The sequence below is a fragment of the Zootoca vivipara genome, chromosome 7 (assembly GCF_963506605.1).
Source record: "Zootoca vivipara chromosome 7, rZooViv1.1, whole genome shotgun sequence".
Lineage (NCBI taxonomy): Eukaryota > Metazoa > Chordata > Lepidosauria > Squamata > Lacertidae > Zootoca > Zootoca vivipara.
In genome coordinates, this window is record NC_083282.1 from 94,337,072 (window position 1) to 94,364,007 (window position 26,936).

The 26,936-nt window shown below is 48.3% G+C and overlaps 1 protein-coding gene across 1 annotated transcript in view; it reads left to right on the top strand.

The window, feature by feature from the left end:
• Positions 1-3,681: 3,681 nt before the first annotated feature.
• The window catches only part of TGM2 (transglutaminase 2), a 53,917-nt gene continuing 30,662 nt past the window's right edge, over positions 3,682-26,936 (top strand). Inside the window, exons 1-3 of the mRNA XM_035122354.2 lie at positions 3,682-3,816; positions 13,232-13,411; positions 24,291-24,533. Of these exons, the coding sequence (XP_034978245.1) occupies positions 3,807-3,816; positions 13,232-13,411; positions 24,291-24,533 (433 nt within the window). The 5' untranslated portion in view covers positions 3,682-3,806. The remainder of the gene's footprint in view (positions 3,817-13,231; positions 13,412-24,290; positions 24,534-26,936) is intronic.

Sequence of the window (26,936 nt, forward strand, 5' to 3'; positions counted from 1 at the left end):
AGGGAGGAAGTAGCTAAGAGAGAGAGTGATTGCAGGCTAGGGCTTTTGTCTAATCCAACTCATTTGCATGTCTGAGGGAACAGGAACTGACCTGTAGTCACGTGTCCCTCCAGGTGAGTTCCTGTTAGTGGACACTCTAGGAACTGTTGTGACTTGTCTGCCCCAGTGTTCCATCCCACACATATCACTTCTCTGTATCCTCTTTTCCAGGGTAAACATACCCAACTCTCTCAACTGTTCCTCATAAGGCGTAGGCGAGGGCGGGGATACAAGAAGATTCCTCCCACTCCAGACTTCAGAATCAGCCCTAGAAATTTACCAAAGAGTCTGGTGGTTCCTGGGGGTGGGGACTCTGCATGAGTCTCTGTTTCTGCTTTAATGTCCACAGCGTGATCTACAGAGCACCTGCTGAGATTTAGAAGAATTCTTGACTCAGCTTTTCTCAGATTCTTCAAGTCACATCACCCTCCAGTTGACTCCTTGGTTGTCTAAGCAAGCTGTTAAGTCAAACATGTTGACTGAGAAATAACTTGAGGCAGTCAAGAAGAAACTTCGAGATGAAGACAATATGTAGAGACTTTAAAAAAGACTGGGAACCATTTATGTTGTACTTACAGAAACATTGTAAAGAAGTGGACTCACTAGCAGGGTTTGAGTAAACACAATTAACAAATCAAAGATAGAGATTAAGATGTAAAAATTGGAAAAGAACAAGAACAGAACAAGAATCAATTTAAAGAATGCAATATTAAGGTATAAGAAAATAAACAGGAGAACTTAATATGTAAAGAACCAGAAGAGGAGGTTGAGGGAAGTCGTGGGGGTGGGGGATATGGGAATTGCATACAGTGGTGCCTCGCTTAACAAACGCCCCGTAAGACAAAATTTTTGCTTAAAGAAAGGATTTTTCTAGTGGAGGTTGCCTCGCTAGACAAATTCATTTTACGAAAAATTCGCCTAGCGAATTGCAGTTTCCCATAGGAATGCATTGAAATTCAATTAATGCGTTCCTATGGGCAATTTTTTTAAAAAAAAAATATTCAATGCATTCCTATGGGATTCGCTAGACAAATTTTTCGTTATAAGAATAGACCCGTGGAACGAATTAAATTCGTCTAGTGAGGCACCACTGTATTTCTTTTTCTCTGAGATAATGTCATTGCGATGAATATAAAACTCTAAAATTTATTGAAAACTATTTTTCCTATGAAAAAAGAGAGTTAAGAAGGTGGCTGCTGCTGCACACATGCAGCGAGACAAGCAGGGGGAAGGTCGTTGGCGAGATCTGAGCCATGGAATTAAGCAGGGCAGAGAAAAAGTCCTTCTTCATCCACTGTTAAACTATGGAACTCCCTTCCCCAGGAGGTAATGATGGCTTTATAAATCCATGCAGTAGGAGAGGGCTTTCAACAGCTATTCACCATGATGGCTCTGCTCTGCTGCCACAGCCAGAGCTAGCAATGCTTCTGGGTACTGGTTGCTGGAAATCGCTGAAAGAGAGAGCTCTCTTGTGGTCGCATCCTGCCTACAGGTCTCCCTTTGGGGCATCTAGTGAGAACAGGATGCTTGGCTAGACGAGTCATTGGTCTCATCCAGCTGCCGTCTCTTGTGTCTTTATGTCCTTATGATTGTTCAGTCATAGAATCATAGAATTTTAGAGCTGGAAGTGTTCCTGAGGGTCATCTAGTCCAACCCCTGCAATGCATCCATGACAAATGACCATCCAACCTCTGCTTAAAAACCTCCAATGAAGGAGAGTCCTCACCCTCCCAAGGGAGACCACTCCACTGCCAAACTGCCCTTACTGTCAAAAAGTTCTTCCTGATGTGGAGTCAGAATCTCCTTTCTTGTAACTTGTAACCATGGGTTCGAGTTCTACCCTCCGCAGCAGGAGAGAACAAGCTAGCTCCATCTTCAATGTGACAGCCCTTGAGATATTTGAAGATGGATCTCCTATCTCCTCTCAGTCTCCTCTTTTCCAGGCTAAACATACCCAGCTCCCTCAACCGTTCCTCACAAGGCTTAGTTTCCAGACCCTGGATCATCTTGGTTGCCTTCCTCTGCGCAACTTCCAGGTTGTCAACCTCTTTAAATTGTGGCACCCAGAACTGGACACAGTATTCCAGGTGTGGTCAGACCAAAGCAGAATAGAGTGGCACTATGACTTCCCTTGATCTGGACACTAGACTTCTGTTGACGCAGCCTAGAATAGCATGAGCTTTTTTGCTGCTGTCCTGTGGAACGCCCTCCCATCAGATGTCAAAGAAATAAACAACTATCTGGCATTTAGAATACATCTGAAGGCAGCCCTGTTTAGGGAAGTTTTTAATGAATGGTGTTTTGATGTATTTTTAGTCTTTCGTTGGAAGCTGCCCAGAGTGGCTGGGGAAGCCCAGCCAGATAGGCGGGGTATAAATAATTAAGTTGTTGTATAAGTAGTTGTTGTTGTCAACATCATCATCACCATTACACTGTTGACTCATGTTCAGCTTGTGGTTTATTAAGACCCCCTGGATCCTTTTTCACATGTACTGCTTGCAAGCCTGACTGCCAAGAGCCCTTTCCCCTCCATGAGTTTGCCTAATCCTCTTTTAAAGCCACCCAGGTTGGTGGCCACCTCTGCCTCCTGCAGCAGTGAGTTCCACAGTTTAATTCTGCACTATGTGAAGCACAACTTTCATTTCTCTGTTCTGAAACTTCCAAGATTCAGCTTCACTGGATGTCCATGAGTTCTAGAGTTGGGAGAGAGGGAGAATTCTTTTTCTGCGTCCGCTTTCTCAATTCCAGATATAATTTCATACGCTTAAGTCATGTTGCTTCTTACTCCACAACACAGCAAAAAGGCCTGCAGGTGTCACATTGGCTAAAGTTCCACAGAAAAAAGTAAAGCTGACAGAGGATGACGATGATGACGATGAAGATGACGACGAAGATGATGATGAAGACGGCAAGATGGTGAAGAAGATGATGAAGACGACGATGAAGATGATGATGACAATGAGGAGGAGGAGGAAGAGAAGGGAACAAAAGTAAAGCTGACGATGATGAAGATGAAGACGATGATAATGAAGAGCAAGCTTGAAAAGAGAAGATACTGAGGTGTATTTTCTGGAATATAGATTGCACAGAAGATTGTGAATGAAGAGAACACATCTGCATCACCTTAAATTATTCAGTTCTCTGCTTTATTTCCCTCCCATTGCTGAAGATGGGATTGTTGAGTTGTACATTACTGTATTTTTGTTGGTTAGCTTCTTAAACATTTGTTTAATGTTGTACTGTTTTAATGCTTGATTGGGAGCCACCCAGAGTGGCCGGGGAGACTCAGCCAGATGGGCGGGGTACAAATAATAAGTAGTAGTTGTTGTTGTTACTCACAGTTTCTCAAAAGGATTGAGACCTACCCCCTCCCTGTGAATGCCACACAGAGCCCCAGTTTTCAGGTGGGGGCGGCAATGGTGGCGTATTGTCCCCTAGGGAGAACATGGGGCTCATCATCCAGCTAGAGGGGGCTCTTTCTCCAGCTGTGCCACAATTGACTTGGTCACTGAAAAGCCCGCTCATTCATTTTCAAGCTCAACAAGTGCAGCCTTAATTTCCCCTGGAAATGCGTTTGCATTTCGCCCCCTCCTCCTCCTTCCTCTGCCACAACTTTTGTTTGGCAACGGCCAGACATACACCCAGCCTGGGGGGGTGTGCTCTCTGGATGAGTATATAAGTGGACAGACGCCAGGCAGGGGAGCTAAGCTAGGAGCTCCTTTTGCAGAAGCAGAGCCAGGCATTGCAGGACTCCTGTGACGGGCAGCATGGCAGAAGGTAAAAAGAGAAAAGGGAAAGGAAAGGAAGAGACAGCTCTGTAGGAACACTTCTCTCTGGCTTTGGGGGCTTTGGGATTCTGTCTTCTTCCCACTGTCTTTCTGCAAATGCTTTTTGCCTAATTGTAATATGATCATTGCAAAAGGATACTGTGTGTGCATGCATGCTAACTTCAGGACGAGCATGTTCCAAGTCGACTCACCGACTCTATTAATGGCAACCTTGTCGAAACAAACTGCACTATTTTTACTCCTTGAACCTAAACTGTCCACTCAGTTGTTGAAAGATGTTCCGATTGTTAGTTGTTGTTTTTGTTTTTTTAAAAAGAAGAAATTCTCAATTGGAAAAAGTTGGGGTAAACAAGCTAAAGCAGTTATGTGAGTTTTGGGGCAGGCAGCAATTAATTTATCTGTATAATACTGAAATCATTTTTAGTAATTTTTGCTTTTAAGTAAGAAAAAAAATACCCCCATAAAAGAGGGAAACTTTGGTATCTGAAGAAGTGTGCATGCACACGAAAGCTCATACCAAAATAAAAACTTAGTTGGTCTTTAAGGTGCTACTGAAGGAATTTTTTTTATTTTACTTTGGAAGAAAAAGTTGGAATGTTTGAATAGGGTTTGCAGGCAGTTGCTAGAAAATGAAATATATGTATTTATTTCAGAGTGCTTCTTGCACATCCAGAATTTATAACAGTTACAGCCCAATGGGATGTTGTTCTGCACAAACCCCACTGTAATTAAATCCCTGTCTTTCAGCTGAATATTTTCTGCAGCTATTCCTCGCATTGGCCAAGGAGACAAATCCGCTTTCTTGCTTTCTGCCCTTGGGTTTCGCTTTCAGAAACTCATCTTCAGATTCAGAATGGACATCCTGCAGGTCTATGCAAATAACTGCTTTAGCGCGAAAAATTGTAGAGAATTCCTTCTGCAGGTCTTGGCTTCCTTTCATCTTCCTCAACACCCTTCTCTGAAGTTTAATTCTTGATTCCTCCATGTCCTTGTTATTAATAGGAAAAACACTGCTGGGTCTCTCAGGAGAGAATGGGTCATGAGATCCACCGCTTAAGAACAGGGGCTCTTGGCTTTGCTTTTTTCACAGACCAGTTTCATCTTCATCCGAGGTCTCCTAAAGCAATGCTCATTTCGGATCAGCTTTGCAAAATTTACACTTTCCTAGCACTTAGCAAAACCTGAGTTGGTAGCTTATACGACTCAGCCTCTTTCAAGACTCCAGCTGCTTTGCAAACTTCCTAAGCATGAGCTGGTCTAAACCCTTGCAGGGGAGATTTGCAAGACCACCTCTCCTCTCCCATTGGGATGGGCACGAGGGCTATTTCTGAAGCCCCAGGTTCAAATCTCAGCTCAGCTGTGAAATTCACCAGTGTGGTCAGTCACCAGCACCATTACTTGGCTTCGCTTACCTCACAGGGTTAAGTCCTTGTGAAAATTGACAAGCCCCCTTCAGCTGGACTCTTCGGGTTTTCTCCCTTGGGAAGCTTCCTCCCATTCTTCTGCTTTTTTACAAGAACAAAGAAGAAGCCATCAACCTGGGAAGGGGCCAGAATCTCTTTCCCCAGAGGTTTCTAAACAGAGGTTGGAGAGAGACTGTCCGGGATTCTTCTGCTGTGATTCCAGCATTGCAAGGAGGTTGGACTAGGTGACCCCAAGATTCTATGGGGTGATTGTCTGTATGCTTTTGGCCCTTTTCTTTTCCAGTGATGCTTTACCAAGGAGTCCATTGGCCCTTGCAAGCCAGTGCAACCTCTTTCCTCAGGAATATCGACATAGATGTTGTTCATGTAGCATAACACCAAGTTTGCTTTCTTGCGGTGTGCCTCCGTGTCCATGTGTGGGCACTGGCAATGGGGGCAGGGAGAGAAAAATGGAAAGAGAGCCCTGGGGTTATGGCACATGTGCAATCGTAACCGATACAAATTCAGAAGTTGGAAAAAGAACCTGCCCAGGCTCTGGTGTGTGTGTGTGTGTTTTAATTCTATTAGGGTTTTATTGCTTTCTAATGACAAAGAGTCAGACACGACTAAACAACTAAACAACAACAATGATTCTCTTTGGTATGTTTTTAGCTTTTTTAAAATTGACCTCTCATTTAAATTTATGTAAGCTGCCGGTTTGGGAAAGGGATAGGACAACAACAAGAACAACAAACAGCAACAACATCAGTAGCAGATCATTAAGGCATATTTGTTCCACTTTGGAAATAGCTCCAAAATCTGGGCATGGGGGGATTCAGATAGAAACATAGACCGTAGGAAGATTCCTTGTTCTGAGTCAGACCTTTGGTCCATCTGGCTACTGTACAACTCTGGTGACTTCCGAGTTGGGTTCCTGCAATGTGCTCCCCATGGGGCTGCCCTTGGAGAAACTCAGGAACTTCCGTTGGCCCAAAATGCAGCAGCCCGATTTCTAGGGTTCCCAGAGCCGTCCTTCCTACTGAGCTGACTGGCGCGTTGTGCCAGAGCGCCGGCCTCTCAGGGGCACCCCAGCGAGCTCCCAGGCACTTTCGGTGCGCTGTTCCCACCACGCCCCCTCGCAACAGCAGGCTGGCTAGCCGCCATTACAACGGTGCCTAGCAAGCCTGTTGGGGGGGGGGCGCCGGAGGGATTTTTGCGCACAGCGCTGGATACCCTTAAGGCAGCCTTGTGGGTTCCATTTAGATCTCACACAACCCCTGTTTTAAATGAGCTGTGCCGGTTGCCATTTCGTTTCCAGGTGCCATTCCAGGTGCTCCTCAGGCCCCAAATACCTGAAGGACCACCTTCCCTCTTGAATGCTGCAAAGGATAGAGAGGGGCCCTCTTGGTAGTCCCTCCACTTTCAGAGGCCCAGGGGCAGAGGGCCTTCTCTGTGGTGGCCCCCAAGCTGCAGAATCCCCTCTCCATGGAGGTGGGCCTGGCACCTTCACTGTGCATTCTGCAGAGGTTGCTGATGACGCATCTTCTTACTCTGGCTTTTTATACCTGAGGTGTGTGGTTTTAGGACCCACCTCATTTTAATAATAATAATAATAATAATAATAATAATAATAATAATAATTTATTTATACCCCTCCCATCTAGCTGGGTCTCCCGAGCCACTCTGGGTGGCTTCCAATAGAATATTAAAACAGAATAAGATATCAAACATTAAAAACTTCCCTAAACAGGGCTGCCTTCAGATGTCTTCTAAAAGTCAGATAGTTGTTTATTTCCTTCACAACTGAAGGTAGGGCATTCCACAAGGCGGGTGCCACCACCGAGAAGGCCCTCTGCCTGGTTCCCTGTAACTTCACTTCTTGCAGTGAGGGAACTGCCAGAAGGCCCTTGGAGGAGGACCTCAGTGTCCGGGCTGAATGATGGGGTGGGGGTGGAGATGCTCCTTCAGGTATACAGGGCTGAGGCTGTTTTATAGCTGCAAGTTGTTTTAAATTGTTTTTAATGCTGTGACCCACTCTGGGGTGAAGGGCAGGAAATAAAAAAATTAAAGCTCACTACAGTATTATCTACCCCGACTGGTAAGGGGGTTTCTGGCAGGAGTTTCTCGCAGCCCTATTTGGAGACACTGTCCGGGACTGACCCTGGGACCTTTCACATGCAAAGGCCATGAGCTGTGTGCTCTTCCTTAAATGAGGATTGTTTCAGAAGCATCCGTGCTCGCAGAAGGGCTGTTCCATGACCCGTTCCTCTCCTCTTTCCCTGCGTGTAATAGCTGCATGTAGATTTACAATCGCCAGCCGCTGCACATTCACTAGACCCCAAAGAGCGCTGACTGTGCACGGGCCGCCCAATTACACAAGGACTACGACAGATGTCAACTTCTCTGCTACTGGCAGATCTAGGTTGGCACCTTTCCAAGCTGTCAGCACAGAGGAGATAGTGGGAAAAAAAAATACCACCAGTTGCCTCATTTTGCCGGATGCTCACGTGAGAGTCTGTGTTAGAAGTTTAAGAGAGTGTGGCTGACTTGCAAGGGAGGAACTAGGGACTAAAGAGGCCCACAACCAGGAGGAGGATTCTCAACAGCAGCTTTAATAATAATAAACATAATAATAATAATCAAAATAAACACAACATGAACTCTGCTGGATGAAACCAATGGCCCGTCTAGTCCAGCATCTGATTCTCCCAGTGGCCAACCAGCTTCCACCAATGTGCTGCCCTGTTCCATAGCTAATCTTTGGAACTCCCTCCTGCAGGAGGCAGAAATGGCAACCCACTGGGGTAGCTTTAAAAGAGGATGAGGTCAATTCATGGAGGAAGAGAGGGCTATCGAAGGCTATAAGCCACAATGGCTATGATCTGCCTTCACGGCTGGAGGCCATGATGTTACTGAGTACCAGTTTCTGGAGGGCACAAAGGGTGGGAAGCTCATAGAATTACAGAGCTGTAGAGATGGATGGCACCCCAAGGGTCATCCAGTCCAACCCTGGGCAGCACAGGAATCACAGCTAAAGAATTGCTGGTAGGTAGCCATCTAACCTCTGTTTGGAAACCTCCGCCCCCTTCCAAGTTAGTCTGTCCTCTTGCTGAATGGCTCTTGCAATCAGAAGGTTCTTTCCAATCTTCAGTCTGGATCTCCTCCTTGTCATTTGAATGCTTTGGTTCGGATTCTAACCTGTGGAGCCAGTGGTGTAGCGCGCACACACACATACACACACACACACACACTGCCTGGGGCAGAGCCTTTTTTTTAGGAGACCAGCCGAAGTTGTTTAGCTTTTTTGAGGGACAGACAGTGGCTCCCGTGCCTTGCAGCCCCCATGATGCCCAGCAGCTCCAGGGTACTCAATGTGCACCACTACTGTGTAGAGCAGCAAACTTGCTCCACTTTTCATATAAGAGACCTTTATGTACTTTAAGGTGTGTCTAAACCACAGAGACTAGGCCTAGGGCTTGCCGATCAGAAGGTTGGCAGTTCGAATCCCCGTGACGGGGTGAGCTCTCGTTGCTCGGTCCCAGCTCCTGCCAACCTAGCAGTTCGAAAGCACGTCAAAGTGCAAGTAGAAGGTAAACGGTGTTTCCATGTGCTGCTCTGGTTCACCAGAAGCGGCTTTGTCATGCTGGCCACATGACCTGGAAGCTGTACACCGGCTCCCTCGGCCAATAATGCGAGATGAGCACCGCAACCCCAGAGTCGGTCACGACTGGACCTAATGGTCAGGGGTCCCTTTACCTTTACCTTTAAGCTTTGCAGGTTAATTAGGGACTTTTGAAGTAGTGAGCAACTAATAAATTGAAGAAATAATAAATAATAATGTTTTGGATGACATGTTGCTCAAGAGACAGGCAGGAAGGGGTCAATTGTGTGTATCTTCACCCTGAATTGTGGCCCATAAACAGTTGGCTTGCTTTCTTCCCCACTCAGTTGAGGATTAGGGTACCCTCTCCGAAAGGACCCACCTTATTGCTGTAATTTTAAATTGTTTCAAACGGTTTTTAAATATTGTGTTTTAATTTCTTGCAACCTGCCAAGTGTGACTTGAATCCATCCTATCTTGGCATCTCTTCCTTGTTAGCCTTGCTGGTGGTGAAAAGGGAGGACTTTGCCTCATCTTCCCAGAACGGGCTGTTCTGCCCTGACTAACGGAGAGCCTTGTGTCCTGTGACACATTTCTTCAAGGTCAAGGGGAAAGCAAATGTGGAAATGGAGCAGCAGACACTGTTCCCAAAACAAGTAATTTGGGAAAGCACTTCTCCCTTCCAGCCAGGGCTGGTTCCTTCTTCCATGCACACCATCGCCAGATGGAAAGTGCAATGGTGGCCATCACAGGTTAAGCACCAGAGACGGGGCTTTCACACTGAACACAGAGGAGTTTTTTCCCGATTTCCTGTTCATTCCAGTGGGAAGTCCTGCAAGGATTATGCCTGTAAGGTGGGGGAAATGATCGCACTAGACAATAGCTACACTAGAGGTACTTGGCAGGGGACTGTAAAATTCAGAAAGTTTTGAGGACATTCCCTCAGATGCTTTCCTGTGGTTTTAATGTTCCCACAACCTGAGCAACTCCTGTTTTGACCAAAAGGAAAAGACTGTCCTCAGCTACAAAGAATTTAATGATCATGCATTTAGACTGGCAGGCGATTTCAGGACACGGATATTTTTCTTGCAACACACCTTGGACTCAAGGCAGTGCATTCACAGCACTAGCGTTCCTTTTTCAAAAGTATTTTTAAAACATAGTCTACAGTATTGATAAACAAAATAAACCAAACATAAAGAGCTTTGAGAAATCCTGTTACAGCTGGCTGAAAGCAGCCTAAAGTTGGACATTATAATTTAACTTGTTCCAAAATGTTACAAAAAATACCCGTCGGTCCATAAACCTGCTAGGCTGGTTTATAAGTCTTCTTTTGTAGTAAGTTAGCTTGATGCTAGTTACGAGGGACTAGATTTTCTCAACCCACTTCGATATTGTAGGGATAGGAGTTTTAGCTATCCTAAGTGTTGCCTCTAAAGCCTGAAAGGGTTTGGGGATGGGGGTCCCTCTGTTCTAGGAGCATCTGTCGCAAATGCCCTTTTTTCATTTGTGTTCCCAGCCTGATGGGACATAGGTGGCAATTAGGAAGGGGCTCTTGATCAGCGCAGGACCCCTGGCATTTGAGATGGCAAGAAGGGCAGAAACTGGGCCTCCCATTTGTTCACAGAACTGATGGATGGAAACCAAACCTTATAAGACAAATCCTATTTCCCTTTAGGTACCAGGCAAATACCTTCTAATTTGTTTAGGCTGCTATAGTACTTTTGAGGACCAAGTTCAAGATGTTACTATTAGTCTGTTGTTGTTTAGTCGATTAGTCGTGTCCGACTCTTCGTGACCCCATGGACCATAGCACGCCAGGCACTCCTGTCTTGCACTGCCTCCCGCAGTTTGGTCAAACTCATGTCCGTAGCTTCGAGAACACTGTCCAGCCATCTCGTCCTCTGTCGTCCCCTTCTCCTAGTGCCCTCAATCTTTCCCAACATCAGGGTCTTTTCCAAGGATTCTTCTCTCCTCATGAGGTGGCCAAAGTATTGGAGCCTCAGCTTCACGATCTGTCCTTCCAGGGAGCACTCAGGGCTGGTTTCCTTAAGAATGGATAGGTTTGATCTTCTAGCAGTCCATGGGACTCTCAAGAGTCTCCTCCAGCAGTCTCCTTCATGGATCAATGCCTTGTCGTGGCGAAGGGGCTTGAATAACTCAGAGAAGCTATGAGCTATGCCATGCAGGGCCACCCAAGATGGACAGGTCATAGTGGAGAGTTATGACTAAACGTGATCCACCTGGAGAAGGAACTGGCAAGCCACTCCAGTATCCCTGCCAAGAAAACTCCATGGACAAAGACTATTAGTCTATAAAGCCCTAAACAACTTGGCTTACCTATGAGATCCTCCCCCCCCCCCATGCATCCATGAAACCACTTCAATTGGTGGTTCCACATTTATAAGAATTTGATCTTTCAGTGCAGCACCACCAAGCCTTTGGAACTCCTTCCCTCTTGATATCAAGCAGGCGCCTTGACTGTACTGTATTCCTTTTGGCGCCTGCTAAGAACATTCTTGTTTAGACAAGCCTGCTTAGGAAGTTGGTGTGAATTTTGACCTCTTTTAGTATTTTAGCTTTTTATGTTTTAAGCTATGGCTGCATTTATTTATTTTATTGTTTTACCTTTTCGTAAACCGCTTTGACAGCTTTTTAAAAATACAGTCAAGCAGTGTATAATTTTTTATGAAACAACTAAATAAATAATAACATTCACGGCCCCAAGGTTTGGTGAAAGCTTCCGGCTTTAAATGAAGTTGTGGCAAATTCATGGAGGAGGGTGGGCGCGAGGGAAGGGTCTGTCAAGAGCTGTCAGTCAAGGTGGCTTTCTGGGACAAACGAAGGGCTCATCCAAACTCCTTTTTGCAACCTGCTTTCCAAGCACAGGCCAGTGCTTTAAAGCTCCATGTCCAAACAGGGGGGGGGGTGTTGGGGGTTGATCCTGATTTACCACTGAATCAGAGGAAACAGCAATCTGCAGGAAACTCGATTGCAGTTTGCTCCAGTTCAGCAGTAAAATGTGGGTTTTCCCCGGGAAACTGCTGGGACCAAAACAAAGCTTTAAACCCCCAGACCTGTACCTAGAAACAGGGCACACAAGGAGGCCTGGATGAGGCCAAAGTTGGAAGCCACATCCTGGGGAAGAAGGGCAAGAATGGCTATTTCCTCTGTGCCCAGGGACACCTGATCCGCCAGTGTGTGAAACAGCACATTAATCTATGTGGACCTTTGGTCTCATCCAAAGATGCTCTTTTTAATTTTTTACTTAAGCTCTTATTATTTTAATACTAATGATGATGATAATAATAATGATGCAGAATTGGGAATACAACATTGCAAAACACCCCAGCTGCCAGACAACTGTGCATCTAGGAGGTTGAAACTCCTGGAAAAATACGATCCAGCAAGCGAGAGCCGTTAAACTTTGCTTTGTTCATTTCCCCCAAGGAAGGTGAAGAGGGGATGGGATGGGGGTCTGTTTCATGTTGGAAAGGAAGCAACAATAGCAACGGGGTGATTAACACTCCAACCAGCTGCCAGCAAGAGGGGGACGGGCTCTTTCCAAAGAGGCCCCCATCCTCCTGACTGTTGCTGCTCCTGCAGCCAAGTGGATCGTCACAGGCTTGAACTTAGAATCAGAGGAACACCCCTGGCCAGAAATATAAGTTATTTCCACCGCTGCGTGGAAAGTGCCTAAGGATTAGGCCACACAAACACACTCACCCCTCCCTGCAGTTTCTCCACTGAAAGTTCCTCCAAAGGCTGCTTTTGTTTTTGTTTTTTTTTAAAAAGAAGAAAGGTGGGAGAGATACATGTTCAAGTGGTTTGGTTTAAACCTCACCCACACCTCTACCTGACCTGTATTTTGATAACAACATGAGAAGAGCCTTCTGGATCAAATTCTTACATTGCACGGGGTTGGGCTACAATTCTATGATCAATCTTGCCTCGAGGAGTTCCAGAGATGCTGATTCCACCACCTACCTCAGCAGCCCAGCCCTATTCCCTAAACTGGTTTGATTCTAATGTACATCCCTATGATTTAGAGCTTGCTTCTGTATTCACTGGAACTGTTAAGAAGAGGCAGCTGGATGAGGCCAACCCCCTTTTCTCACAGTGACCAACCAGATGCGTCTTCTAGGAAACCTGCAAGCAGGATCCGAGCAACTCTCCCCTCCTGAGATTCAGAAGCATCGCTGCCTCTAACTGTGGAGACTGGGCAGAGCCATTGTGGCTTATAGCCCTCAATAGCCCTCTCCTCCTCCCAGAATTTGTCCGATCCTCTTTTAAAGCCATCTAAGTCGGTGGCCACCCCCTGGCCTCCTGGGGAAGTGAGTTCCACAGCTTGACTATGCGCTGCGTGAAAAAAGGACTTTCCTTCTCCTTTACCCTTGCAGATCTCCAGCTAGAAACATGGGACCTGGAATGCGAGCGCAACAATCGGGACCACCGGACCTCCGAAAACGGCAACCGGCAGCTCATCGTGCGCAGGGGGCAGCCGTTCACCATCACCCTGCACTTTTCTGGGAGGGCATACCAGGAAGGCGTGGACCAGCTCACATTCCACGTTGAGACAGGTGAGTCCTCCTCGATGCTCCTAGCACATCCTCCTCCATCATGCTGCCTTCTGGACTTGGCTGGACCACAACTCCCAGGGCGCTGGAGTTCTGCAGCCTCTGGAGGGCACCAGGTTCCTCAAAATCAGTGGCAAGCAAGTAGACAGGTAGTGTTGCGTAGTGGTTAGGGTGCTGGACTGGGACCTGGGAGAGGCCAGGGTTCAAATCCCTCCCCCCGGCCATGAAGTTCTTCCAGGGTGACTTGGGCCCAGTCGCTGCCTCTCAGCCTAGCCTACCAGGCATTATATTAATAAAACAAATAAATATTGTTGGACTTTAGAGAACCAGTGGTGGTACTGTAGTTAAAGAGCTGGTCTGGGACCTGGGAGATCAGGGTTCGAATCCCCCCTCTCTCAGCTTGACCTACCTCACAGGGTTGTTGTGGGGATTAAATGAGGGTGGGGGAGCCCCATGGGGAAAATGATGGGGGTATAAATGCAAGAAATAACTACGGATTAAGGCAGCGCTGCTCTTAAGGCGGAGGTTCAGCCCACCAACCTGTGCATAGGACTGAGCTGGACATTTGATGAGACTGTGAGAATCCATGCTCCACATGTGGGCCACAGGTCTGGATCTTGACCTCACCACACAAATCCTGGTCCTCAGTGCTCTCTGGTGCATTGCTGGCTCGCGCCTGGGAACTGAGTCTGAATGTTTCCCCCAGTCTCAAGACTGCTTTTTAATGTGACTCTGGCGAAATGTCACTGGGGTGAAGTAGCTTTGAATGCTGGGGCCAAATGGGTGGAAGGGCTTGATGTAAACTGAAATAGCAGCCTAAAACTCATAATAATACACCTTAAGGGTTTTTAGCCCTGTTTCCAGGACTAAGACGATAGAAAACCTCAGTGGCCGGCACTGGCATCGTAGATCACAGAAGGGACTCCAAAGGTCATCTAGCTCAACCCCTCTCAATGCAAGGATCCCTGACAGGTTTAAAAAACCTCAGTTTGAAAACCTCCAGTGAAGGAGACTTCACTACTTTCCGAGGGAGTTGAGTTAGCAGCTGCCTCTGCCCAGAATGGCTGGGGCAACCCAGTCAGAAGGGTGGGGTACAAATAAAATCTCTATTATGATTATTACTAAGTAATTGTGCAGGCCCGCTTTTGCTCCTTTCCAATCCAGCCAAGCATTTTTTTCTGACTTTAATAAAAAAAAACCAGCCAACAACTTGGTTCCTTCTTTTTTCCTGATTATTTTTGCCAAATTTCCCTTATTGTTCTTCTGTGGACAATGCAGCAGGGAAAGGAAAACCTGGCAGAGGATGGGTGACCTCCGTCCCTTGCCAGAGTCCTCTCTCTCTCTCGCTTTGTTGTTGGGCTCAGGAGATGCTGGCGGAAAAAAAAGGGAGTCATCCTCCTGGAATTTTGCAGCAGGGGGGCCCTGGAAATCCATTTCATTTTGGCCGGTGGCTACAGAGGTGTTGCAAAAGCAAACAAGGGGGGACTTTTGTGGAGGAAGCAGGAATGGAAAGAGAGAGCAAAAGATCCAGTTTCTGCTGTGAGAAGAGGGGGGGAGCTGTGCGGGGAGCAGCTGGAGGAAGAGAGGCAGCTTTAAGGGGATGGACAGGACTTGCGCAGGTTGGGAAGCTGGGATTTGGCAGTGGAAGGAGCTGACTACATTTAGAATCATAGAATCATAGAATCATAGAGTTGGAAGAGACCACAAGGGCCATCCAGTCCAACCCCCTGCCGAGCAGGAAACACCATCAAAGCATTCTTGACATATGCCTGTCAAGCCTCTGCTTAAAGACCTCCAAAGAAGGAGACTCCACCACACTCCTTGGTAGCAAATTCCACTGCCGAACAGCTCTTACTGTCAGGAAGTTCTTCCTAATGTTTAGGTGGAATCTTCTTTCTTGAAGTTTGAATCGATTGCTCCGTGTCCGCTTCTCTGGAGCAGCAGAAAACAATCTTTCTCCCTCCTCCATATGACATCCTTTCATATATTTGAACATGGCTATCATATCACCCCTTAACCTTCTCTTATCCAGGCTAAACATACCCAGCTCCCTAAGGCGTTCCTCATAAGGCATCGTTTCCAGGCCTTTGACCATTTTGGTTGCCCTCTTCTGGACACGTTCCGGCTTGTCAGTATCCTTCTTGAACTGTGGTGCCCAGAACTGGACACAGTACAATTTAGCCTGGAAAAGAGAAGGCTGAGAGGGGACAGGAGAGCCACCTTCAAACATCAGGTGGGCTGCCATTTTCTCCTGCTCTGGAGGGGAGGACCTGAATCCATTATCCAAGTTACCTGGAACCAATTATCTGACCAAATATTAGGAAGAACGTTCTAGTGGTATGAGCCATTTGACAGTGGGAACAGACTCCCTCGGGAGGTGGCGGACTCTCCTTCCTTGGAGGTTTTTAAGCAGAGGTTGGGTGGCCATCTGCCAGGGATGCATTGGCCAAGATTCCTGCACTGCATGGGGTTGGGCTAGATGTCCTTGGGGGCACCTCCCAGCGCCACAGTTCTGTGATTCTAAGAGCCAGTATTTCTCTAACTTCATACCTTCCAGCCCTGCCTGTTCTTTTCCTGTGTGAGGGCTCTGTTACCTTTTCCTGGTTTGTCGAAGCAGAAGTGTCCTGCCACATCGTTGGCACATGAAATCCAGCCCTCGGCATTCCTCTCTGAGCATAATGCTTTCAGACAGGGAGATGGCAATTTGACAGTGCAAAGACGTCTTGCCCCAGGATTTAAGAACATAAAAAGATCCTGCTGGATCAGACCAAGAACACATCTAGTCCAGCATCTTCTTCTCACAGTGGCAGACCAGATGATCGGTGGGAAGCTTGCAAGCAGGATCTGAGCACGAGAGCAACACTCTCCCTTCCCGAGGTTTCCAGCATAGCTGCCCTCAACTCTGGAGGCAGAACAGAGCCATCCCAGCTACCGGTAGTAGCTTTCCATAGCCCTCTACTTCAGGGATTTGACCAATTCTCATTTAAGGCCATCTAAACTGGCCTTAACTCCCTGCCTCCTGTGGGAGGGAGTTCCATAGTTTAACTATGTGTTGTGTGAATAATGACTTTCTTTTATCTGTCCTGAATCTTCCAATGTTCAGCTTCATTGTATGTCCTTGTGTTTTAGTGCTAGAAGACAGGAGAGGGCCTCTCCTCCTCCTCCTCCTCCTCCTCCTCTTGCATCAAACCATACCAGATCCTGACACAGCTGTGGGGTTCATGAAATACCCTGCAATAATGTCCAAGAACAAAACAAATAGAAAATCTGGACTCGTGTCATCCTCACCCTTGTGGCAACTCTGCAGCAGGAGCCCCACAGAGAATTTGCTTTGGGGGTTACCAGTTTAAATGATTCCTTGCAGGGATTAATTGATACATACAGGGACCTTCCAGACAGATGTTGAATGGGCAGTTGATGCTCCTCATGAACACAAACTTCTTTGTGGCATCCCCATGAAATCATAAACATCAAATGGCATCCAGGATACTTTCTCCCCATGGATTACCAATTAAGCTCCCACCTGTGATTCCTGCATTTCAGGGGTTGGTTTGGACGGCTCTTGGGTCCAAACACTACAATTCTATGATTCTATAAATGCTCCTAATAAATGCCTTTGGCTCCATTGCTTCTCCCAGGACAAAGCCCTTTTCAGACTGGGATGGGAGAAGGAGGGGATGGGATGGGATGGAGGCTCCCTGAGATCTCCGACCCCATTTTATCTCGCAGCCTCAGGCAGCCAGTGGTGAGTTGAAGAGGACAAGGGCAGGAAACAAAAGGAGGAAGCTCTCCCCTGGTTTGGCCTCTCCCACAGTTCTCTGTGTGGCTTGCAAGGAAGGAGGACTCCCACTTTGCCCTTCCCTTTTCCAGATAAAACAAAGAAAGTAAAGCACCCAGAGCAGAGCTCGGTCTCAGCTTCTTCAGCCCCAGGTCCAGGGATTAATTCACACACAGCGCCAAGAGGTCACTGCTTGGTTTTGCTTAAGAGGTTAAGAACATCAGACGAGCGCTGCAGGATCCGGCCAAAAGACCATCTAGTCCACTCAGCGGCGTAGGTAGCCGCCTGGCTGCCCGGGGTGGCAAACGCGAGAGCACCCCGCTGGGGGGGGCGGGGTGTCTGTTGCGCGCATGCGTCGCATGTCATGACGTATGCATCATGATGCACTACGCACGCGTCATGATGCATGTGTCATGACATGTGGCGCATGCACCACGGCGCATGGCGCATGCACAGGAAGCATGCACCACAGCACCACGGCAAACCCCACGAGCAAGCCGCAGAGTGAGGCCGTCTCGCTTGCATCGGGGTTTCTCCTCCATGGTGGCGGTGCTGCCCGGGGCAGCATGCCCCTGCCCCCCCTATTACTACGCCACTGAGTCCGCTGTCCTTTTCTCACTGGGCCAACCAGTTGCCACAGTCAGAGGCAGCCATGCTTCTGAATCCCAGTTGCTGGAAATTTCAGGAGGGAAGAGTGTTGCTCTTGTGCTCGGATCCTGCTTGCTGGTTCGCCACAGGTATCTGCATGGCCACTGTGAGAACAGGATGCTGGACTAGATGGGATGCTGGCCTGATCCAGCAGGCTCACCTTAGGTTCTTATGAATTAAGTACAAAATAGCTTTTTCTCCTGCGCTTTGCTTGTGCAGACAGAGCCCTAGAACAAAGGCATGCACAAAATGTGTTCCTTTTGACCTGTGATAACAGAAAGGCTTTTTTTTCTATGAAGAGGGGCTACACTTGTGACTTGTTTGCAACAAGCCTCCCAGACATTATCACAGCAACAGGTGTGGGTTCAACTCATCCACCCAAGTTTCTCAGGACAATGCCCCAAGAACGCAGCGTCCAGAGTCTGAGAATTCCTCCATTTCACTTTGACTTGTGTAGGAGAACATCCTGGTGGATCATACAGTCATAGAGTTGGAAGACACCTCTACTCCAACCCCTGCAATCCAGGAATCTCAGCCAATGCACCCTGGCAGATGGCCACCCAACCTCTGCTTAAAAACCTCCAAGGAAGGAGAGTCCACCACCTCCTGAGGGAGACTGTTCCACTGCCGAACAGCTCTTATGGTCAGAAAGTTCTTCCTAATGTTGAGTCAGAATCTCCTTTCTTGTAACTTGAAGCCATTGGTTCATGTCCTGCCCTCCAGAGCAGGAGAAAAAAAGCCTGTTCCATCTTCCATACGAGAGCCCTTAAGATATTTGAAGATGGCTCTCATATCTCCAGGCTAAGCATCCCCAGTTCCCTCAACCGTTTCTCATAAGTCTTGGTTTGCAGACCTCTGATCATCTTGGTCGCTCTTCTCTGCACACCTTCCAGCTTGTCAACCAACTTCTTACAGTATATTGTGGTGCCCAGAACTGGACATTTTATTCCAGGTGTAGTCTGACCCAGGCAGAATGTTGTTGTTGTTTAGTCATTTAGTCATTTCCGACTCTTCGTGACCCCATGGACCAGAGCACGCCAGGCACTCCTGTCCTGCACTGCCTCCCGCAGTTTGGTCAAACTCATGTTGGTAGCTTCGAGAACACTGTCCAACCATCTCGTCCTCTGTCGTCCCCTTCTCCTAGTGCCCTCAATCTTTCCCAGCATCAGGGTCTTTTCCAGGGAGTCTTCTCTTCTCATGAGGTGGCCAAAGTATTGGAGCCTCAGCCAGGCAGAATAGGGTGGCCCTATTACTGAATCTCATTCCTTGCAGTTGGAATCCCTTGGCTTGGGTCCTGCCCTCCAGAGCAGGAGAAAACCAGCTTGCTCCATCTTCCATGTGACAGTCCTTCAGATATTTGAATATGGCTCTCCTCTCACCTGACAGCCTTCTGAATAGAATCATAGAATCGTAGAGTTGGAAGAGACCACAAGGGCCATCCAGTCCAACCCCCTGCCAAGCAGGAAACACCATCAAAGCATTCTTGACATATGCCTGTCAATCCTCTGCTTAAAGACCTCCAAAGAAGGAGACTCCACCACACTCCTTGGCAGCAAATTCCACTGCCGAACAGCTCTTACTGTCAGGAAGTTCTTCCTAATGTTGAGGTGGAATCTTCTTTCTTGTAGCTTGAATCCGTTGCTCCGGGTCCGCTTCTCTGGAGCAGCAGAAAACAACCTTTCACCCTCTTCTTTGAGGGCACCAGAGAAGATCTGACCCCAGGATAAGGGACCTTTGTGAGAAAGACCTCAACCATGATTAGCCTCCCACCCACGCCACGATGTTTTGACCCACCCTTCCCAGAGCAAAGTGTACCAATCTGGATTTATCCACCCAGGTGGTGAAAGGCCCTTTGTCTCTCCCCCATGGCAGACCTCAGGTTCCAGGAAGTCTGGGCAGCGAGAGGCAGACACCGGGGCCTCTTTTTGTGCATGCCTGCTGCTAACCCAGCCTCCTCCACCTCGCTGTGCAAAGAGAAGGTCTTGTTGATGAGCCACCGGGGTGGGGCGGGGTGGTCTGGTCCGTTGTGAGGCCGCAGGGTTGCGCGTAAACAGACCCTGTGGGTGTTTCCGATGGGAGAAGGGCCTTGCATTCCCCCCACCCTGTAATTCTTTGCATTTGTTTGAGGCGGACCAGGGAGGAAGAACACAGTGAGCTTGTTTGGGAAGGAGGCGGAGGAGAGAAACAGCTAGTCCTGTTCCCTAGGGGGGGCTGAGTAATGGCTCCGACGACTTGAGGAAGCCGTAGCCTAGCCTTGTTCTCACGCTCGAGTGTCCCAGCAGGATCACAACACACACACACCCCCGCCCTGCTCCAAGGAGTGAGTGCACACTATTGTGAGATCATGTGTATTTTTGCACACAGACTCCAACTCCATCCACAACTAGGGTGGGGGCTGAGGAGCAGTGCAGGAGTCTAGGACTTCACTGGAGGCCTTTCAGCAGAGGCTGGGTGTCCATCTGTCGGGGATTCTTGAACTGGGAGTCCTGCAATGCAAGGGGGTTGGACTAGATGGCCCTCAGGGTCCCTCCCAACCCCCCCTGCCATTCTATGATTCACTGACCTCATAAGGTGGTGGACTTTCCTTCCTGGGAGCTGTTTAAGCAGAGGTTGGGTGGCCAGCTGTCAGGGACTCCCTGGCTGCCATCCTGCTTTGCAGTGGGTGGGACTAGAGGACCTCTGGGTGCTCCTTCCAATTCTACCATTCTATGATCTTTCATATGAAGCTACAACTTCCCTCAGCTCCCAGGATGCCCAGAGCTGGAGGGAACATTTGAACCATTGGACACCTGTCCAAAGTCCGTTTTGGGGGCCTAATGCAGTCCGGCAGTTGATTTAATCCGGTCCCTGTGGTAGTATATGTTCTGGGGTAAAATCCTAAATAAAGCTGAGCAATTGCAATCCTACAACAAGCTCAACAACTTAGGGGTCAAATCCTTAAAAAAGCTCAACAACTTAACAACTTCAACAAGTTTGGTCGGCCCTCATGCATGTTCACATCATCAAATCTGCCCCTCTTTGACCCAAATCTGGCCCTCTGGCCCAACCTTCGCCAACCTGGTGCCCTCAATATCTTTTGGACGAAAGCTCATGCTGGCTGGAGCTGATGGGAGCTGAGGTGCATGAGTGTCACCTGAGCAAAGGGGTGTCAGGAGGTAGGGACAGAAGACGGGGGCCCAGCAGAAAATGCCAGGGCCACCGCTAAGAGTGCCTCTGCTTTGAGGCCCTCCTGCGACACTAAGGGCTCAAAATCCCTGCATTGCAGGGGGTTGGACTAGATGTCCCTTGGGGGTCCTTCCCTTCAACCCTGCAGTTCTAAGGTTCTGAGTTTAGCAGACAGTCAGGAACAGAAGTCTGTGACCAGCCCTGGCACTCTGTGAAAGCTGTGAATCATTGTGGGCAGACCGTAGACGGGTGGGGAGGGCGGGCGTGAAGCATGAGTCTGCACTTCACCCCTTGCTGAATTCCCTCCCTCTCCCCCTCGGGAGGAGCTTCTGAAGAGGGCAGAGACTCCTTTTGCAAGGCTCCCTCTTGCAGCTTGACAGAAGCAAGTGAAAGGGGAGCGCTGTCTTTGGGGCATCTCGCCTTCCCACCCCTGGCAGTGGAAGTTTACAACCATCCTTCAAAACAACCTGGCTATTTAAGAGCAGACAGTGCAGGCTTTCCAGTAGTCCAGAAGGTCTGAATCACCCCCAAAGGGTTTGTCTCAACCACAGCACAATCATGGCACACAGAATGCTGCAGCACGGTTACTGACAGGGCGGTGGTATAGATGGGCGGAGTAAAGTACAATTATTATTATTATTATTATTATTATTATTATTATTATTATTATTATCCCCTGTCAGCATATAACACCTGGGCTCAGAGATCTATACCGGTTGCTGATTTGCTCCCAAGTAAAGTTCAAGGAGTTACTGTCCACATATAAATTGTGGGAACTAGGATACCAGTTCTGAAAAATGAATTAGCCGAATGTCACATTTCCTGTGAGAATTTCTGAACGTTAATAAAGATTAGTTGATTTAGCAATTGTGTTTAATTCCCATTAACACAGCTTATGTGAAAGCTAGAGACTGGGCGGTTTCACCCTTTTGTTTGTTCCCTTCCCCCTCATAAAGAAATACGAAAGACACTCTTTTAAAGATTAAATAACAATAACTTTTCCTTGCGCTTGTTAGATTAAACGCATATGTACAAGGCAGGCAGGTCTTAATTATGCACTGCAAAGATTTATCACCAAGGCTAAAACCCCAACAGACTCTCACTAACTTGGAGGCAGGCAGGCAGCTGCAAAACAGAACAAACCTTCTGACCAATTGCTCTAACAATACAAAAAGGCTATAATTAACTGCCATAACTGTGCCAACTTATACAACTGCTTTGGGCACAAGGTATAGGATTGCCACAAGATTTCTTTCTTAAAATGTTGCAGCCCTTGTGAGTATCAGCCTTTGACTTTGGAAGCTCCTGTCCCATATAAATCCCTTAGCAATTTGGGACGAGTTTACGTACGGCGTCATAGAATCATAGAGTTGGAAGAGACCACAAGGGCCATCCAGTCCAACCCCCTGCCAAGCAGGAAACGCCATCAAAGCATTCTTGACATATGGCTGTCAAGCCTCTGCTTAAAGACCTCCAAAGAAGGAGACTCCACCACACTCCTTGGCAGCAAATTCCACTGTCGAACAGCTCTTACGTCACCCTTCCCCACATGCGCCCACCTGACCGCTTCAAACTGTTGCAGCTGCCACCCAATATCTGATCCACACCTGCAAGGAACTGATATTTTAGTGTGGCAGCCCCTACACTTTGGAACTCCCTGCCTCTTGACATCTGGCAGGTACCTTCACTGTCCCCTTCCCAGCATCTGCTGAAAACATACTTGCTTAGACGAGCCTACCCGGACAGTTAGGAAGTTGGTGCGAGTTTTAATCTGCTCTTAGTCAATTGTTCTTTTAACTTTTTGCATGCCTCGAATTACATTTTTCTTAGCGGTCTTTTAACTTTTCGCAAGCCAATGTGAGGTATGTGGGGTTTTTTCTGGCAATCCCAGCGGCTTATACCTTTTATGAATCGCGTGGGATAATAATAAATGCCTCGCTGCCTTGAAAACATGGACGCTGCTGGTTAAGAGACACAGGGCTCCCGCGTCGCATGAAAGGAGCCTGTCTGGAGGTTTTAATCCTTGTCTGAATTTCACCTTGTTAACTTGTGCTGGGGAGGAAGAGATGGCGAGGGGATCGCCTTACATGGAAAGATGCTCCCTTGCTTGTTCTCAGATTTATGGGCTTGTGGGATTGCCGGAGCAAAAACCGCTGGCAGGGTGAGGCCACCCGAAATGTGTGCATTGGTTCACGAATCTATTTATTGACATGGAATGACGAGTGACGGGGCTGGCGCACAAAGCACAGCTTTGATAAATCTGCTCTGCCGAGGCATCACCCCATGATCCTGTTGTCTCTTAGCGGTGGAAAAGCTTCCAACCTTGGTGGCTGGGGGCGTGATCCTCCGACCCTCAGGTGATGCAGCAGCTCAGGTAGCCTCACCAGTCATCGGGAAAACCTTCTCCTTCCCAAGCAGCCACACCCTGGAAAAAATGCTGGAAATAAACGCTCTCCAATAAAGACTCTTCAAAGGAACAAACTTCTCCTGCTCTTGAGACACAGGCTGTCTGCCAAGGTTTCGCCTTTTACTCCATTGGCCCCTAAATGTGGCTTTTTCCTCCCACCTGTGAAGCCAGCAGGGCACTTTTCTCTGGGGCACTTCGACCCCCCCAGGCTTCAGGTGGTCTAACAACCGACCCTCTTTCCAGGGAAAGGTGGGAACTGTAGTTCCACGAGGTGGATCGAGGTCTCCAAATAACTCCCACCACCCTTGGCAAACTACCATCTTTGTGGTAGTTTCACAAAATCATAGAACTGTAGAATGGGCGACTTGGAAGGGATCCCCCAAGAGTCATCTAGTCCAACCCCTTGGCAAACGACAGTTTCCATGATTCTTTGGGGGGGAACTCTATCTGTTAAAAGTGGCATAAAATTGCTATAAATGTACCATGTGGGAGAGGTTCTGCTTCGCTTTGGGTCTGATGGCTGATGTCTTTTAAATTGGGAGAGGCTAAGGTCGTCCGTTTCACAGCTGAGCAGCTCTTACCATCAGAAAGTTGTTTCCGGTCTTTAGTTGGAATCTCCTTTCACAAAATCATAGAGCTGTGGAATGGTTGATTTGGAAGGGACCCCCAAGAGTCATCTAGTCCAACCCCTGCAATGCAGGAACTACCGCTAGGGCATGCCTGACGGATGGCCATCCAACCTCTGGTTAAAAGCACCCAAGGAAGGAGAGTCCGTTCCACTGTCAAGCGGCTATTGTTGTCTGGCTGCTGCATTCTGCACCGTATCCCTAGTTCATGCGCAGAGAACTCTGACCACCGGCCTGTTTTGCTTCCTCCTCCTGCAGGGCCTTGCCCCATCGAGACATCGGGGACCAGATCTCTCTTTCCCCTTTCCTGCTCCCTGGAAGAGGCTGTCTGGAGCTCAGCCGTGGAATGCCAGGAGGGGACCTCCCTGACTGTGTCCATCTCCTCCCCTCCTGACGCCCGGATTGGCCGCTATCGCCTGACCATGGATGCTGCCACTGACCATCAGGGCTCCAGCTTCAGCCTGGGGGAATTTGTCCTGCTCTTCAACCCTTGGTGTCCAGGTAGGTTACTGCAAGTGCTGCCGGGGCCTGTTTCGGCACGGGGGGCGCGTCTGGCTCAGCGCTCGCCAACCTTCACCAACCTGGCACCCTCCAGATGTTTTGGACTACAGCTGCCGTTGACCTTGGCCAGCCCCGCCGTGCTGATGCTGCCGCCCCAAACATCTGGAGAAGGACATGAGGTTGGCAAAGACTGGTTTGCAGTGACCAGCAAGGCTATGGACAAGGGTCTTTTGCAGCCCTGCCTGGAATTGCTGGGGATTGAAGCTGCAACCTTCTAGATGCAAAGCAGCCGTGGATGGAGTGGTATTAGAGCGTGTGCTCTGTGTGCAGAAGGTTCCCAGTTCTAGTGTGTAGAAACTCCTGCAGAAGCCTGGGACAGTTAGAAGGCAATAGACCCGTTTGGAAGGAAGCTGGCTTGGAGGGAGGTAGACCATTGGTATATCTACCTCAGTATTGTCTACACGGGCGGGCAGCATCTCCTGTTCCCTCACTGCCTCCTCCCCCAGACAAGGCTTTGTGATGCTGCCAATGAGTGTTATCTTCCCACCTTTGTCTGTGTCCGTGTTCAAAGGTTGAAATGCACCCACGGTGTTTCGGTGCTGAAGTGGAACAGACGCCAGAGGAGGCAGAGCAAAATGGAGGGTTATTTTAGATTCCATTTACTTGAAGGAGCGGCTGGAACAATCTGCAAATGTTTGCTCCAAGATTAAATAAAAAAACCCTTCCAGTAGCACCTTAGAGACCAACTAAGTTTGTCATAGGTATGAGCTTTCATGTGCATGCAGATGAAAGCTCATACCTATGACAAACTTAGGTAAAGGTAAAGGGACCCCTGACCATTAGGTCCAGTTGTGAGCGACTCTGGGGTTGCGCGCTCATCTCGCATTATTGGCCGAGGAAGCCGGCGTATAGCTTCCAGGTCATGTGGCCAGCATGACAAAGCTGCTTCTGTCAAACCAGAGCAGCACATGGAAACACCATTTACCTTGCCGCTGTAGCGGTTCCTATTTATCTACTTGCATTTTGACGTGCTTTCGAACTGCTAGGTTGGCAAGAGCTGGGACCAAGCAACGGGAGCTCACCCCGTCACAGGGATTAGAACCGCCGACCTTCTGATCAGCAAGCCCTAGGCTCAGTGGTTTAACCACAGCGCCACCTGGGTCCCTGGGATGACAAACTTAGCTGGTCTCTAAGGTGCTACTGGAAGGATTTTTTAATTTTGTTTTGACTGCGTCAGACCAACACGGCTACCTACCTGTAACTGCTCCAAGATTATTTGCTGTGTTGCTGGGACTCTGCTCCCGGGTCATCCCACTTTCCTTGGTGACATCAAAAGGGACCTGTTTTCTCAGTTCCTAGGCTTTCCCAGAGACAGTGCAATGCAGTGGTTCCAGAGTCCTAACCTAGCTCACAAGGTTGTTGTGGGGGGTTAAATGAAGGCTAGAATCACGTGTGCTGGTGGTGCTGTGGTCTAAACCACTGAGCCTCAAAAGAAGTTTGGCAGTTTGAATCCCCGCGACGGGGTGAGCTCCCGTTGCTCTGTCCCAGCTCCTGCCAACCTAGCAGTTCTAAAGCACATCAAAGTGCAAGTAGATAAATAGGTACCGCTGTGGCAGGAAGGTAAACAGCGTTTCCATGCGCTCTGGTTTCTGCCATGGTGTTCCATTGCACCAGAAGCGGTTTAGTCCTGCTGGCCACATGACCTGGAAAGCTGTCTGTGGACAAACGCGCCGATTCCCTTGGCCTGAAAGCGAGATGAGCGCTGCAACCCCATAGTTGCCTTTGACTGGACTTTACCATCCAAGGGTCCTTTACCTTTACCTTTTACCTGAGAGGAAAAATTGGGCTATCAGCATTCTAAATAAAGGTAAAGGGACTCCTGACCGTTAGGTCCAGTTGCGAACGACTCTGGGGTTGCAGCGCTCATCTCGCTTTACTAGCCGAGGGAGCTGGCATTTGTCCACAGACAGTTTTTCCAGATCATGTGGCCAGCATGACAAAGCCACTTCTGGCGAACAAGAGCAGTGCACAGAAACCCCGTTTACCTTCCCGCCAGAGCAGCACCTATTTATCTACTTGTACTTTGACGTGCTTTCAAACTGCTAGGTTGACAGGAGCAGGGACTGAGCAACGGGAGCTCATCCCGTCACGGGGATTCGAACCGCCAACCTTCTGATAGGCAAGCACTAGGCTCTGGGTTTAGATCACATTCTAAAGGTAAAGGTAAAGGGACCCCTGACTGTTAAGTCCAGTCACGGACGACATTCTAGTCCTCATTTAATCCCCACAACAGCCCTCTGAGGTAGGTTTAAGCTGCAAGGCAGTGACTGGCCTCCAAAGTTCATGGCTGAACGTTCATGGCCGAGTGGGGACTCAAACCCAGGTCACCCCGGTCCTAGAATA